The 14,661-nt window shown below is 47.8% G+C and overlaps 4 protein-coding genes across 4 annotated transcripts; 1 reads left to right on the forward strand and 3 right to left on the reverse strand.

Moving 5' to 3' along the window:
- Window positions 1-72: 72 nt before the first annotated feature.
- On the reverse strand, window positions 73-1,984 carry N7495_007876 (ferric reductase family protein; the record flags this gene model as incomplete). The annotated part of the gene is made up of 3 exons (XM_057210527.1): window positions 73-1,134; window positions 1,194-1,255; window positions 1,309-1,984. The coding sequence occupies 3 exons, from the start codon at window positions 1,982-1,984 to the stop codon at window positions 73-75; spliced, it is 1,800 nt and encodes a 599-aa protein (XP_057060070.1).
- Window positions 1,985-3,685: 1,701 nt separating this feature from the next.
- On the reverse strand, window positions 3,686-6,388 carry N7495_007877 (uncharacterized protein; the record flags this gene model as incomplete). The annotated part of the gene is made up of 1 exon (XM_057210528.1): window positions 3,686-6,388. One exon carries the CDS (start codon window positions 6,386-6,388, stop codon window positions 3,686-3,688), a length of 2,703 nt encoding a protein of 900 aa, XP_057060071.1.
- Window positions 6,389-7,275: 887 nt separating this feature from the next.
- N7495_007878 (translation initiation factor 3 subunit CLU1) lies at window positions 7,276-11,223 on the reverse strand (the record flags this gene model as incomplete). Its single annotated transcript, XM_057210529.1, has 3 exons — window positions 7,276-10,902; window positions 10,969-11,024; window positions 11,079-11,223. 3 exons carry the CDS (start codon window positions 11,221-11,223, stop codon window positions 7,276-7,278), a joined length of 3,828 nt encoding a protein of 1,275 aa, XP_057060072.1.
- Window positions 11,224-12,665: 1,442 nt separating this feature from the next.
- On the forward strand, window positions 12,666-14,495 carry N7495_007879 (ATP-binding protein; the record flags this gene model as incomplete). The annotated part of the gene is made up of 4 exons (XM_057210530.1): window positions 12,666-12,949; window positions 13,001-13,366; window positions 13,421-13,662; window positions 13,711-14,495. 4 exons carry the CDS (start codon window positions 12,666-12,668, stop codon window positions 14,493-14,495), a joined length of 1,677 nt encoding a protein of 558 aa, XP_057060073.1.
- Between the last annotated feature and the right edge of the window lie 166 nt (window positions 14,496-14,661).

The following is a 14,661-nucleotide window of genomic DNA, read 5'->3' on the forward strand; positions in this document are numbered from 1 at the left end:
GAAATCTTACCCTTGTAAAGAAAAAAAAGGCGAAGAGGTCCAAGGAGATCTAGGAGAACAAGAAGATCCTGACTACCAGGAGAAACTTTCCTCAATGTAGTCCAGATTAGACTTGTCTTGTCTTTTCCGGCAGACGCGACGGACATCATCACTCAAGCCTCCATTGCCACAAACCATCACACCCATTGCGCCAACCTGGTTCTCCGCTTCCATCCCGATGAGAGTATCGATCTGCGGCCGACCAGGGAACATCTGTACAGTTGCTGAAGGGCTCTGGATCTCCTTAGTATTGCGTGGACGGGTAATGAACAGCATGATACGCAGGATTTCTCGACGGCGATCCATTCCCAGAATGTTGGTCATCCAAGGACGGATCCACTCCAAGTGTTCGGGAGACTGGATGATCCAAACTAGAGTGAGTCGGCGGGTGGCTACCGTGCCCTCGGCAAAGCCGGCTACAAGATGCTGGACAAAGGGGACATGGTGCGTGATACCGACACCACCGGCAAAAAGCATGACTGTGCCGTATGAATCCATGGAATGGATGTTTCCATACGGCCCCTCGGCGAAAGCCCGCAGGGTGATGCGGGATCCGATAGAGTCGGCAGCACGTTGGTAGAGTTTGTCGGTCAGTCCTGTTCGGCGGCGGACAACAAGCGATATACTTGTCTTCTGCGGTATGCCAAGGAGATCTTGATGGGAAATCGGCAGGGACTTTTCGTCTGTGTTCACCTCTTGTGTTTCACTCCACCCAACAGAGAACGGGTGTGAAGTCCACCACCCGACGGCTGGGATGTAGAGATATAGGTGTTGACCAGGTCGACAGGTCCAGGGCCGGGCCATTTTCAATGTGATGCGCATCGCATCTCCAGGCATCGCCTCAACGACTGCAGTGGTGGGCTCGCGACCAACATTACGGTACAGAATGATGAAAAGACGAGTGGTTCGCTCGAGGGCCCAAAAGATGATAGCAACGAGCAGGTAGGTCTGCGCAGCAAGGCCATTCAAATGTACCCATAGCAAGGCTAAGAAGACAACTGCGAGGGCAATGTGCAAGTGTAGGAATATTTCATAGAAAGCATGACGAATAGGCGATGGAGATTGTAGTAAAATCGCTACCATTGCACAGACGGCCTAAAGATTCAATTAACAGGCCATTCTTATTTTGAGCGGCAAGAGAGAAAAAACCATACCACCAAACCTGATGCCAGGAAGCTGCTTTTTGTCATTGCCTTTCCAACAATGTCCCAGCCAGCTGGGAATAAGGGTTAGCTTTTGCTTGATATGGAGGACTTCGGAATTTCTTACCTTCTTGAGCTTTGGGGATGGCCCAAGCAAAAGTATGTGCAAGGGCTTCCAGGACTACTATACGCCCGAGCCATCGATGTAGCAAATTCCAAGTATCAAATGGGACATGAAGCATAGCTATAAGAGGGTTGTTCCGGCCAGCCATCAGGACAAGGGGAATAAGATTCACGGTGGCCATCGTGCCAGTACGGTTGCGCACAACCTGAGCCGCAGAGACTTCCATAGAGCCGTAAGGAACAGTTACCACACAGAGAATGACGTTCATGGCAATGACTCCAGCAACGAGGAATCCATGAAAGCGACTTGGGAGAGTACCCATGTTGATAGCCGACGAGAGCTGGAATTCTCGATTGTGCCGTGCGCGGAAAAATGGAGCATAGATAATGTGGTTCTTGATCCAAGAAAAAGTTTCGTGGCCAGAAACGAAGTACCGCTGTGTGTCATCGCTGAAAGTAGACAGCCTTCGTAGGTGGTTGTTGAACTGAATTGTAAGTTTCCAGACATACATGGCGGCGGCAGCGCAGCCTAGAGCCAATATTGTATACCGTGCCAACTCATCGTTGATGGCTTCATAGAGGAGTTCCATGGCAGTAGGAGCAGTTGAACCACCATTCCGTTTCTCAATTTCGTTTGCACTGCTCAGTCCAGCGAGGAGAAGGGATATGAAGAGCTGCATGATTTCTAGGGACTGGATACTGTATTTTTTTGTCGGGCAAGACCAGCTTGTCTTATATTGAAAATGGTGGATGGATTTGATATCCCAAACTCGGAGCTGCTTATGGTTCGTTTACTAATGGCGATAACGCCAAAACAACACCAGGTTGCTTTGGAAAGCGGAAAGACGGCAATCCGAGAAATATTAAAAGAAGGAACAACTCAAAGATCTGGTGTTCGATGGTTGATACTGAAGACAGGGCCTGCCTAGGGTGAATGCTTATAGTCAAGCTTTGGTAGAAGGAAACAGCATCAATTGATGATTAATTCCTCCGATTCAAATGAGCTCAGGGCCAGCCCAGGAATGGAAGTTTGAGTCAGATATGTAAATCTCAGAATCTATCAGGATCTTGTGGTTGGTGGGCAACGAAAGGAATGCTGAAGTAAATATCAAAAAGCCCAATTGAAGCGAAACCAGTTCACAGTGAATGGCTATTGTAATTGAATGAAAGAAGAAAAAAAAAAAAAGAAAAAGACAATGGCAGTCAAATTGAAAAGAAAGAAAGGCAGTGAATTTCCATCGAGGAGACACAGCTCTTATTGTCCCTGCAACCCTTTCCTGAAAGACGGGGGAAAGATATGAGACAAATCAGACATGTGAATACAAGGATAAAGGCCAAAGTGGCGCAAAATCAAAATCATATTGGTATATCATCATGAGCTTCGTCAATGTACTTTAGCGCCCACCCCCTGCATAGATCGGATGTTTCTCTCCGGAGTGATACCGGGACTCGAAGACTTGTCAAATGTCGAAGTATTAGTCAATTAGTCAATTAAATAGTCAATTGTTAGTCAAAACCTAAAAACACTTTATCTATCGAATAGCAGAACTGGAATGTTTTGACCAGAGAACGCCAAGCGAACATACGACACCTAAGATATTATGTGGGGACGTGTGACTTGCTCAAGCTGAAACAACCATACTTCAGACGTGCATCAATCATGTTTCTAGCCGCCGACTCGTCCAGTGTCAATGTCAACATCCGTGCGGATGAATATTTTATAGTCTGAGAGGATTGGTTTAGTAGGGAAACCTATGATCCAATCCGGTGCATTTGTGTGAATTACGCAACTCCGGCAATTGAAATTCTCTGACGAGCCCTCAGATCATGCAAATGGCACTGAATTTGTGAGACATCCATCCTCGATCAGTTTCCAAGGTTTTGTATTGAAAGTGTTGTTCAGTAATTCGATGTCTTGAGATCCGAGCCCTGACCCGCTCATTTATCCCAGACTTTAGCTCCTGCTTAGCGAATCATTGAAGTTTCGGTCCCGCAAGACATTATTAGTCCCAGCTGTCATCTGTAATAGACTCCAAGATTAATATGGCTGAAACAGATGTAATAAGTATAAGGTATCAATATACCCAGGGAATAATAGCGAAAAAATATTTGAAAAGAGTTCGAAAATAGAAAGCGGGCTACAGCTACCTAAGTTATGCTACCGATGAATAACTCCAAGACTGATCAAACGGCCAATACTTAGAAATTTGGAGGTTGAGTATAGAGCGATGGAGGGATATCAGGATCCATTTTCAGACTGCTGTAACCTTGATTCAATCTTGTGATTAGGTTGAATAAATTAGAATGGAACATAGTAAACCTATCATATATGATGGAAGATCAAACGGCAAAGTAGGAAATTAGTTAGCACATTGGAAGATCTAAAAAAATGAAAGCTCGTCCTCGGAGGAGCTGATGGGCTCGTCCGGGGGAGGGGTATCTCTTGGCCGTTTTACCGGCATATCGTCATGTTCATCAAAAAGCTTACGCTTTGGAATAGTTGGTAAAGGTCCTCGTCCGTAGTTAGGGACATTTGGTGGTCGGTCGGTCAAAGAGGGAGAGGCTTGTTGATTGGCTTGAGACTTTCCCCTGCGTGGGGGAGGCGATTGCTCCCCTTCATCGGAACAGATCTCAAATGAGGAGCTAATGCATTCATACGTGTCACGCGGAGGATTGCTCGGACGCCATTGAAACTCAGATGTCGACGAATCTGAACACGACTCTTCTGTTTCGTCCAGATATTGCCGCTGCCTTGCCGATAGGTCCTCTAGCTCTGATACGACTGAAAATGGGATTCTCTTGCGCTCAGGAGACCGCCTCTTCAAGAAGCATGAGCCATTTGGACAGCTCCTTCCTTTTCGTGAAGGTGTAAAGTCCTGTTTGGCTGAGGAGTCACTATCACTGTCACTGTCCGTGGTATAAGGCGACGAGGTTTTGGAGCGGAGTGTCGTAGAAATCTTTTCTGTTCTGGCCTGGTTTTGATGAACTTTTCCGTCGTCCAATTGAAGCAGGGCATTTTCAGGTGCATCACTATCTGATGAATAAGGTGTTTCATCAACCGATGCAGCATTGGCATTCTTCGGCGTACGAGCTATCCACTCGTTTATGCTCTCCTCCCATCGATACAGTAGATTGCGGTTTTTGGCTTCCAGGTTCACTGGAGACAGCACACTATTCTCCTGCTCTTTTTGGAAAGAAATGACTGTCTCCTGGATCTCCAAAGCCCACACATGGTCATCTGGCTCAGATGTTTCTTCTGCAAAGTTCATAGCAGCATCCATTGCGACTCGACCCAGGAGTTTGGATATACCCCTGTATTCAACTACATGGAGTAGTCGTGACACCATAAGACGGTAGTCTGAGGAGCTCAAGCACCTCAAGGCCTGTCGCACAAACAGTGCTAGCTCTTTGATCAGTCCAGGACGGGACGCTAGAAGATAGGCATGTTCTTCGAGATTGGGTGCGAAATGTATCGGATGGCCTCCTGTTAAAATTGTATCGTTGCACTCTAATAAAAGCATCGCGATCAGAATACAACCACGTCTCAACGTTATATGTGTGTTAAGACTAGTCTGAGGAAAACCTGGTCTCAGAGCTAAGCAGTCTGAAAGATATCTGATCATGTGCCAAGCTTCAGTTGGACCTTCATCGTGGTATGCCGCACTGACTCTAGATGAGTGAATGTGCACATCACAAAGTCTCGCTAAAAGACTAGTGACGTGGTTGTCTAGGGCATCGCTCACTGGAACCGGGCACGCCCGGTCAGGTTCAGGTTCTTGTAATCTCAATTTCTTCTCTGGGGTTTGCAAGGCCTGTTTTGAAGGTTTGAGGGGAGCAATATCGCTTGCAGCTAAGATTACAGATTTAACCAGTCGTTCAGCGGCAACGTAGTTCTCGTCTTCATTTGAAACCGATATGATAGCATAGGTCATCCAGGTATTCCACAACTTAGTAGCCATCCATTCTGCGGGTATCACACCACGCATAAGAAGCTTGGCGAGTTCGTTGGAAACATAACTCGCGCTTGACGACCCGTTAAGACCGTATGAGCGTAAGAATAAGATGGGCTTATCCTCATTTCGCTCAGCAACAAAATGTAAGGATAAAGGGTGAGGTAAAAATGTAAGGGTAGAGAATATGGTTGTAAGGAGTGGTTCACACGCATCAGGATGACGAGAGCAAATTGCAACGACTGCGAATTTAATCGAAGTTGGAATCCACCCGTGCCGAATCATTTGGGATACAAGATGAATTCCCTGAGCACGAGCAGCTTCACGGAGCGGCTTCCATCCTTTGCAATTGGGTGCATAAAGCAGCTGCAATTCCGTAAAATAGTGAGAGCACATGTTCTCATTACTACTTGGATCTTTTTCATTCTGCTCTTCTTGCTCAATTGCGATGAACTTAGGTAGAGAGCGTACGACCATACTGAACAACGACCGTGCGCCACGACCGGAATCATCAGACCTGCCAATTTCGCAGTTCGAGAGAAGCTGTTCAAGAACAATATCCAAATTGCGGACTATCTCTGCAAAAACGGGGTCACCGGTCTCATTGAGCAGCCCATGCCATCCACTCCTAGCATAGTATGTCTTTTGGTCTTGATGTTTTGTAAGACTCTTCCTTTTGTTCCTTCTATCTTCAGAATATTCAAGATTCTGCACGCAAGAATTTGATCGTGTAGTATTCGGAGATTTCCACCGCTTTTTGCCGAGCAAGGGTGTTGAAAGTTGGATTGCTCCAGGAAGGGGAAGTGCTTCAGAATTGTGCACCGACAATCTTGCGCGTCGGTTTTTTTTTGTCGCTCCTGTTCGAGCACTGTACTTCTTCACACGTCGTGCTGGCTTCTTTCCGGGAATCCAACCAGGGTCATTATTGTCGTCGGCGTCCGAATCCTGATAGTTAAAGCCAGACTCGGCAATATCTGGCGCAGCCCTGATAGAATTCCGGGACTGTTCTCGAGGCTTAGACTTCATGGATATTTCAGTCAGGGTTCTTTGGTGCTTCTCCAGCCGATTGTAGATCGAGGTCAGTGGGCGCAGAATTCGCGCCGCCCATCTTGCGGTGGGCAGCGGGTCCTCCATTGGAGGGATGGGAGTAAGGATATACTTTCTGCGGAATGAACTTTTAACAAAGTTCGTTAGTGAAGCTGCTTAGATATCTTTGGGGCTGGAACCTCATACAATATATGACGATAGACGCAGGAGTGTTATGGTGTAGAAAGATGGAGACGCGGCAGAACAACAAATAATGAGGGGAGACTATCTCCAATGCGGACTAGCGCATTATCTTAAAGTAAGATAACGTCAGATAATGGTTGACCGCTTACCATATTGGAAAGGGCTTGCTTGCTTCTCGATTGGGAGGAGTTCAAGTAAGCTTTATGGTTCTTTAAGGATAATTAGACGTCAAATTAAAACTAGGTATTTATATGTGAGCCCTGGATGCAGCTATCTTACTACTAGTACTAGAGTGAGGTCAACATAGAAGTTCCAAGGTTATTCGGTTGCAATATGAATAGTCCAAATGTAGGATGTCTACAAACCTAGAAACTTGAAAGATCCCACCATATGATAACTACAGCGTGAACAGAAAGAATGGACCACTTGTTATGCCGAACAATGGAGACTTTAACGTTTTCATGACCCAATTCGGACGTAAATATTTTAGGTAGTCATGTCGTCAATGCATGAAAATATAAGGCCATATAGTGTACAACCGAATCCATGAACCTCCAATCCATGCAATGCCCAGTACAAGACCACCGGATTCAAAAAATAAAAATATAAAAAAATAGACAGAGAGGGGAGATATTGAGAATATTCTCTAAAATACAACATTTTTCCAGGCGTCCGAGCAAAAGACCAAATGAAAAGAATTTATTTTTGGAGACAAAAAGGTGGTCAGGAAAAGGAAAAGGCTTATGACAAAGCGGAGAAAAACTGTATAATACCGTATAGACAGAATTCAATTAAGCCTTGGGCTGCTTAGTGCCCCGTAGCTTGGGGTTGGTAGCAGTTCGCTTCTTCTGCTTAGTGCGGGAGGAGTTGGTGTCACCACCCTCGATGAACTTCAGCAGCTCATCAATATTGCGTGAGTCCATCGAACCAGAAGCACCAGTCACACCAACAGCCTCTGGAGCAGTCTGGCCAACCTGGGGCTGGATGCGGGTGCCCATGGTGGACGCGCGCGGGTTGACATTGATACGGCGCAGGCGACGGGCCTGGATGTCCTTTGCGTGCTTGGCAATGGAGACCGCATTCTGGGTCAGCTGCTCCAGCCAGGTTTCAGCCTCCTTGGTGTTGCGGTCCTCGGGACCCAACTGGGAAAGGAAGATGTTGTAAGCATCACGCATCTTACCAACAGCAGCCTTGGAATCTTGGTCTAAAGCCAGAGCCTGGGCGAGCTGGAAGAGGATTGTGGCAGTGTTGATAGACTGCTTGCCAAACAGCTCCTCGCACACAGAGAGAGAAGCTTCAAACCACATGCGCGAGTCCGCATACTGCTTCAGGTGTTGCAGCATCACGGCAGCGTTGTTCATGGTTGTGATGGAGTCGGGGTGGGCAGGACCGTAGATGATCTTCCAGAGGTCCATGGCGTGTTTAATGTAAACGAGGGCAGTCTTGGTGTTGCCAGATGCATGCTCGAACAAGCTCAGGTTAAGGTAGGCCAGGATGGTGTCTGCGGAGTCAACACCCAGAGTGCGCTCAGTCACAATGACAGCCTTGCGAGCCAGCTCTACAGCAGCCTCCTTCTCATCAGTCTGGTAGTATAGCATGGAGAGTTGGTGGTAGAGCTTGGCAACCTCAGGGTGGAGGATACCATAGATCTGCTCGTGGAGGGAGAGAGATTCCAGAATGAGCTCCTGGCCCAGTTGCTTCTGGTTCTGCATGAGGGAGATGCGACCGGCCTCCAAAGCCTCCTCAGCCAAGGCGCTACGGGGAGAAGCGTCACGAACCAAGGGCACGATGTTGAGAATATCGTCGGCGACGATAGAAGTAGCGAGCTTGGTTTCAACAGCGGCACGATTAGGGGTAGAAGTAGCGGCAGCACCCTTCTTCTTCTTCTTATTCTTGCCATCGTCGTTGTGGCCATTAGCGCCGTTGGTGGCTGGGGCTGGAGCCGGAGCAGGAGCCTTCACCTGGTCCTTGGTGAAAGCGAATTCACGGGCACCCAGCTGGAGACCTAACTTGATAGAGATATCACGCAGGATTTGCATGTGTCTCAGAGAGCTAACCCACTCCTTCTGGAGAGTGAAACGATAGCGGGTGTTAACCTGCTGCTCAATCTCGGTACGGAGAGTCTCAGGGGTCACATTCTCGAAGGAGAAGTCGCCCTCGGGATAAATCTCACGCAATGACTTCTCAATCTCGGCACGAGGAGCAGCGTTCACATCAGAGCCCAAGAGGCAGTTCAGCAGGTGAGAAATGCAAGAAGCGACGAAGGGAGCAGGAACGTTGCTTAGGTACTTGTTAGCAACATGCTTGAAGGAACGGACGATCATCTCCTGCACGAGAAGAGTAGACAGAGCTTGGAGGCGGGCACCCTTCTCGCTAGACAGGTGCGCCAACTTGCCCAGGTAGCGGATGTTGATACCACGCTTGTGCAGGAGCTGGGTCAAAGATTGGCCGTCCATGGGGAAGCCAACGTCGCCATCGTGCAGGTCCTGAATCAGATCTGGGATAACCTTAGATCGCAGGTGGTTGCAGGCGTCGCGGACTTCCTGTTCATCCTTAGCCCACTGCTCCTTCTCCTCCTTGGTCTGGGGAGCCTGGCCACTGAAAACATCGGGATTGAGAGACAAGTTGAATCCTGAAATGTCAACACGCTCATCTGCAGCATCCTCGGTCTTCTCCTCATTCTCCTCAATCTTCTCCTCAGACTTTTCGTCAACCTTGCTCTCCTTAGCCTTGACCTCCTTAGGGGCTTCCTCGGCCTTAGCAGCACGGCGGCGCTCGACTTCGGCCTTAACATACTCGCTCATCTTGAGGCGCCAGTAAGCCTCAACAAGCTCCAATCGGAGTACTGACATGCGGTGGGGGTAGACATCACTACCATCCTCCTCCTGCCAGAGAGCATCCAGTGGAGCCACGCGGTACAGATCCAGAACATACTTGCGACCATCGGTACCCAAAAGACCCTTGGTCTCAACACTGCCCTCGAGATCGTGACGCTTGCCGTCCTTGTCCCAAACAGGGTGCTGCTTAATACGAAGAGCCTTGGACAGCTTCTCGAAGACAGGGACAAAGTCTTCGTGGGTCGCCACAACCTCCTTGCCTTCAACGCCGCCGTAATCGATCTGGTGCTCACCAGGCTCGCGCTGCTTGAAAATACCAGGAACAATACTCTGTCCAACAATGCGCTTGCCCAAGTAATCAACAACAACGGTACCAGGGGTGAACAGTCCTGGGATATCGAGCTGGTTCACAGCCTTGATTCCCAGAACATCCTTGCCCACGGCCACACGAGCAGCTTCGTCACCGCCCTCGGAAGTGAAAGTACCAACGCCGTCGGCACCGAATGAGTAGAAGATGTTGTTATAGACGAAGATCTGAGCATCACGTGCTTCAGTTGGGTTCAAAGGAGCGACCTCGCCACGAGCAACCAACACCGCACCGCGGGCAGCAGCCTCGTTGTAGTCAGCGAACAGCTTAGATGTCAAGCGTTCCCGGAATACGCGGTCCTGAACAGTGTCACGAGGCAGTTCGCGAGTGGTCTGGAACTCCTCGTTCCAGTCGCGCAGAGTCTCGGCATTATCAGCGCCAGAAATCAAGTAGCTCTCCTGAGAGCGAGTAATATCGGCCTGGTGAGAGTTGAGGCTCGATGAAGTAGGGGCAACCAGCCATGGGCTGTTTGGAATAGCATTTTGGAAGGGGAAAGTGGTCAGTAGATCCTTTTGATTGTTGGATTCTTGCAGAGCCTCGAAGGCGGAGTTGAACGAGGGCGACAGCAGAGAAAGCAGGGTGAGGAGAGAGTGGGCTTTGCCATTTTTGGCAATGGTCTTCGGGAAAGGATCGAAGCGGCTGTTCGAGGACTTGTTTACAAAGAAACCTGAAACGTGAGAGGTTATCTGGAACTGATCGCCCTCCTCAGTGAGGACCTGCAAGTAGAGCAGATGGCCCTTTTGGCGCAAGTTGTAAGGGACAGGATTCCATGGAGAGAGCGAGATAGACTTCACGGTCTTAGGAAGAGGAGGCTCAGGCTGGGGCAAGATAGTCTGTAGCGAGGAAGGGCTGTTCAAGTTGTACTTGGTGAGCGAATGATCCTTCTCCGATTCAGCAGCCTTTGCAGCTTCGGCAGAGATGGCATCATGGAGTGACAAACCGGCGGAGATACCATAGAGGTTATCTACACGGTTACCAGCAGCGCCGACCAACTCCCGCATGCGCACAACATGCATGCGAGCCTCCTTCTCGGTGTAGGGATCCTCCACCAGCAAAATTTCAGAGTCCGCCTTCAAGTCCTCAACCTCGGAAAGCTCGATGAAATCGTTGATGCGTTTTCCGTTGAACTCGAGGTGGAAGCAGGTGTACTGGAAAGTGCCGGGCAGTTCGACAATGGATTGGCGAACATCTTGCACCTGTTCTTGGCTCGATACCTACGTGAGGAGACATGGCGTTAGAGAGAATTTGCAGTAATTTGCGGTATGGTTCGAAATACACACCATGACCTGAATCTTGTGTGGCTCATGAGGAAGCTTCACGGAGATTTGGAAAAGACCTTGACATGAGTCAGAAAATCACGGCAATTGCCATGAATTGATGTCACACATACCACCAGCATTTTCATCTTCGCCATTGAGCTGATCTTGAGAGACGGGAGCAACCTCTATATTTATCGTCAGAATATTTGCCATATAAAGCCATTGACCATTGAATGAATATGTATGCTGCGATTCCGAATCTAATCGTGTGACCATCGGGGATGATGAAGAGGGAAAGATGTACCTTTCGGGGCCTCCAACTCTCCATTGGTTTGAGCCATTATAGATAATCAGTTGATATAATAGCACTAGGCAAGGTCTATTTGCGACAAGAGGCTATATCACGGTAGGACGGATAGAAGGTAGAAACGACGAGAACCGGGGAAATTTCGTCGGAAGAAAAATAAGTCGCTATGGTACAAGAAGGTAGGAAGGTTCAATTGGAATCAGATAAAACCCCCGTACCCCAGATAGAAGAAAATGCAGAGGAATCAAGTAAATGGGGGTGTGTTGCGGAGGAGAAATTTTCGCAGGCATGCTAGCGGAAGTGCTCGGGCGGTGGGTTTTCGGGGAAGAATAGCGGCGAGCGTATTCTCCACACAAATATCCTCACAGGTATTACAATGCTGCAAGGGTTTAATTTATTGAAATGACCTTGGATATTGAAAAGTGTAGTTGAATAGGAAATCAATGCTGCTCGTGGCTTCACTACGGCCAGAATACACAGTTGGTCTACTGCCCTAATTAATTCTTTCATTGCCCAGATTAGGCCAATCAGACTGCAGACTTATGTACCCGAGTAAAATGTAAAGGAACCTTCCAAATCTCGCTTAGTTGTTCTTCTGTCTCCATTATTCTAACCTTAGACTCAAAGACCTTTCGTATAGCTTCGGCTCCCCAGATTATATGCCGACAGGAAAACTCAATAGGTATTTGCTATATCTGGACCCTGGTGGTTAGCTAATCTAATCTGATAAGCTAAATAAATAGCTTATTAGGTACCTTGGTATACATTTCAAAGATCATTTCAGTTGAGAAATACCTGGGCACATATCTAGGACGTTGTTTCAGGCAACGTTTCGTATATAGCATACGAAGTATACGAAACAAATGATGGAATTAGTAGTATGTATGAAAACAGACTAAAAAAATGCAAATTACGGGTTACCTACAAGCTTGACAAGAAAAAGCAAGCTGTAGTATGATTTAGTATCAATTGATATCTACCATAATTTTGATGTTGTGCCTAAGTAGAAAGTCTCTGGATCGGGCTCCACAACGGCTAGATATACGCCACATCACTAACGAACGGTGGGATTATTTCCACTTCCCTTCATACTTTTCACTCTCTCAACATCTTTCGTTCTCTTCTTTTCTTTTCTTTTCTTTTTTAGATCTTTCCTCTCGCTATTCGAGGTTTTGACAACACTGTCAACACTTTTAGGCTTCTTGCCTGTCCACTCTTTGTTATTTTCTAACACATCCCTTGTGTGGCGCAATCGGAGTACTCCGTATAGCATCATCTTCTGTGGCCGTGTTATATCAGCATTACCGCTCCACCTGTACTCGAATTGATCGGAGAACCAAGTGGAAAGGTTAAAGCTTTAGCCCTTATCTTAGAGCAATCCATCACTCTTTTATCCAACTAAATCGCCAACATGCTATGGAGGCGGTTGCAACCCCTTTCATCCTACGCCAAACTGAGCATATCTAGACCCACTCGATCTACGCCACAACTTGTGCCATATGCTCTCAGACGGTTCAATGCTACTGACCCTCGAAACACTGGCCAGTATACCCCTGATCCCACTGATCAAAATGATGGGGAAGAGGGACAGGATAAGGGTTCCAAGAAGGAGTCTAACGACCCCAACTTCAAATCTACCATTCTAAAGATGCTTGAGACTGCCGCCACAACGGCTGCTTCAATTTTTATTCTGGGGTAAGAATTATCTCATACAGTATAGCAACATGTTGAGCTAATATTACACAGAGCGGCGGGTTACTCATACCATCAGTATTACAAGTACTTGATTCTGGATAAAATGGACAATGCCTTCAGTCCAGGTGATCCGGCTCTGGAAGTCGCCGGTGTTCTGGCTGGAAAACACCAGTACAACCATGAGGAGCATTGGATAGTTCGCGACGAGCAGCCTCGAATCGATGATATTGTGGCCGGGCGGACCACTGGTCACTACTATTTAATAGTCGGTGAAAAGGGCACTGGAAAAACTTCCATGCTTCTCGAGTCAATGCGGAAGATCAATGGCGACGGCTGCTCTATGTTGGAAGCGCATGGTGATCTTGAAATCTTCCGGATTAGACTTGGCAAGGCTTTGGACTACGAATTCCACGAGGAGTAAGTGTTATTTCTATACTTATTGTGTTGAAGGTAATTATTCACAAAGTACAGTTATATCGGCAGTCTATTTAGCATCCGGGGCCCACGAGATACCACCGCACTTTTGGATATCGAACGAGCCTTCAACAAGCTAGAGAAGGTCGCTCTGTCAAGAAGACGCAAGCACTCACCGCCGCTAATTCTTATCATCAACGGCACCCATTTGGTTCGGGATGATCACGATGGACAAGACTTGCTTGAACTAATCCAGCAGCGTGCTGAACAGTGGGCTGCTAGTGGCCTGGTCACCACCAGTAGGTCTTCACCTCCAATTATATAAACACGCTCCTAACATGAATCAGTTTTTAACAGTGATGACTACTGGGTATACGAGCGCCTGAAGCGTTATGCAACCCGAATGGAAGTCATTGCCATCACCGATCTACCCAAACACAAGGCGATATCTGCTTTAAAAAGATATCGCCAACGGTTCTGCCATGAGGAGCTACCATCCTCAGTTCTCGAGCAAGTCTACGATAAAGTGGGAGGTCGTTTGTCCTTCCTCAATCGAGTCGCCAAGTCCAGCAACGTCCTGAAGACCTGCGCGGAAATTTGTGAGGCTGAGAAAACTTGGTTCCTCAACAAATGCTGGATCCTCGGAATGGAGATGGACGATGATGTGATGGATGAGCAGAAATTCTCTTCCGCAGCTATGGTCCTGGCCCAGGCCCTGGTGGAGCGCGAAAAGGATATGGATCAGACCTACGACCCAGAAAGTGGCCATATCTTACCTGCCATTCCGCTCCATGAAGCACGCGAAATCATGACCCGCGCCGACTTTATTCAATCATACGATCACGAAAACATCTTTACCATCGATTCGCGGGCTATGGTTCGCGCCGACTCCGTCCCGATGCAACATGCGTTCCGACAGATCTGTGCTGCCGATGGATTTGACAAGCATCTCGAACTCACCTTGGAGCGCATTGGCGATATTGAGAGTCTCGGACGTACGCGCGAGCTGACGATCAAGGATCTCTGGAACCAGGGCAAGTATCGGGTCGTCGTGAAAGATACCAAGGGAAGGGAGAGTGGGACGGTGGAATTCTCTGTGGCAGAGCGTGAGGGTGACGATGAGGATAATTAGAAATTTAAATTGCGGAAATGTACTCTTATGTCAAGCATATTATGTCGTATGCTCAAGAATTTTGGTGGAACGTGAACCCGACCTTGAAGCTGTAAATAGTGACATCATCACACACCGCCGACCAAGACTTCCTCTTCCACTCTTGCCTTTCAGGTTTTTAGTAGGT

Source organism: Penicillium taxi, assembly GCF_028828555.1.
Source record: "Penicillium taxi strain IBT 34144 chromosome Unknown utg000005l_segment0_segment0, whole genome shotgun sequence".
NCBI classification, from domain to species: Eukaryota; Fungi; Ascomycota; class Eurotiomycetes; order Eurotiales; family Aspergillaceae; genus Penicillium; species Penicillium taxi.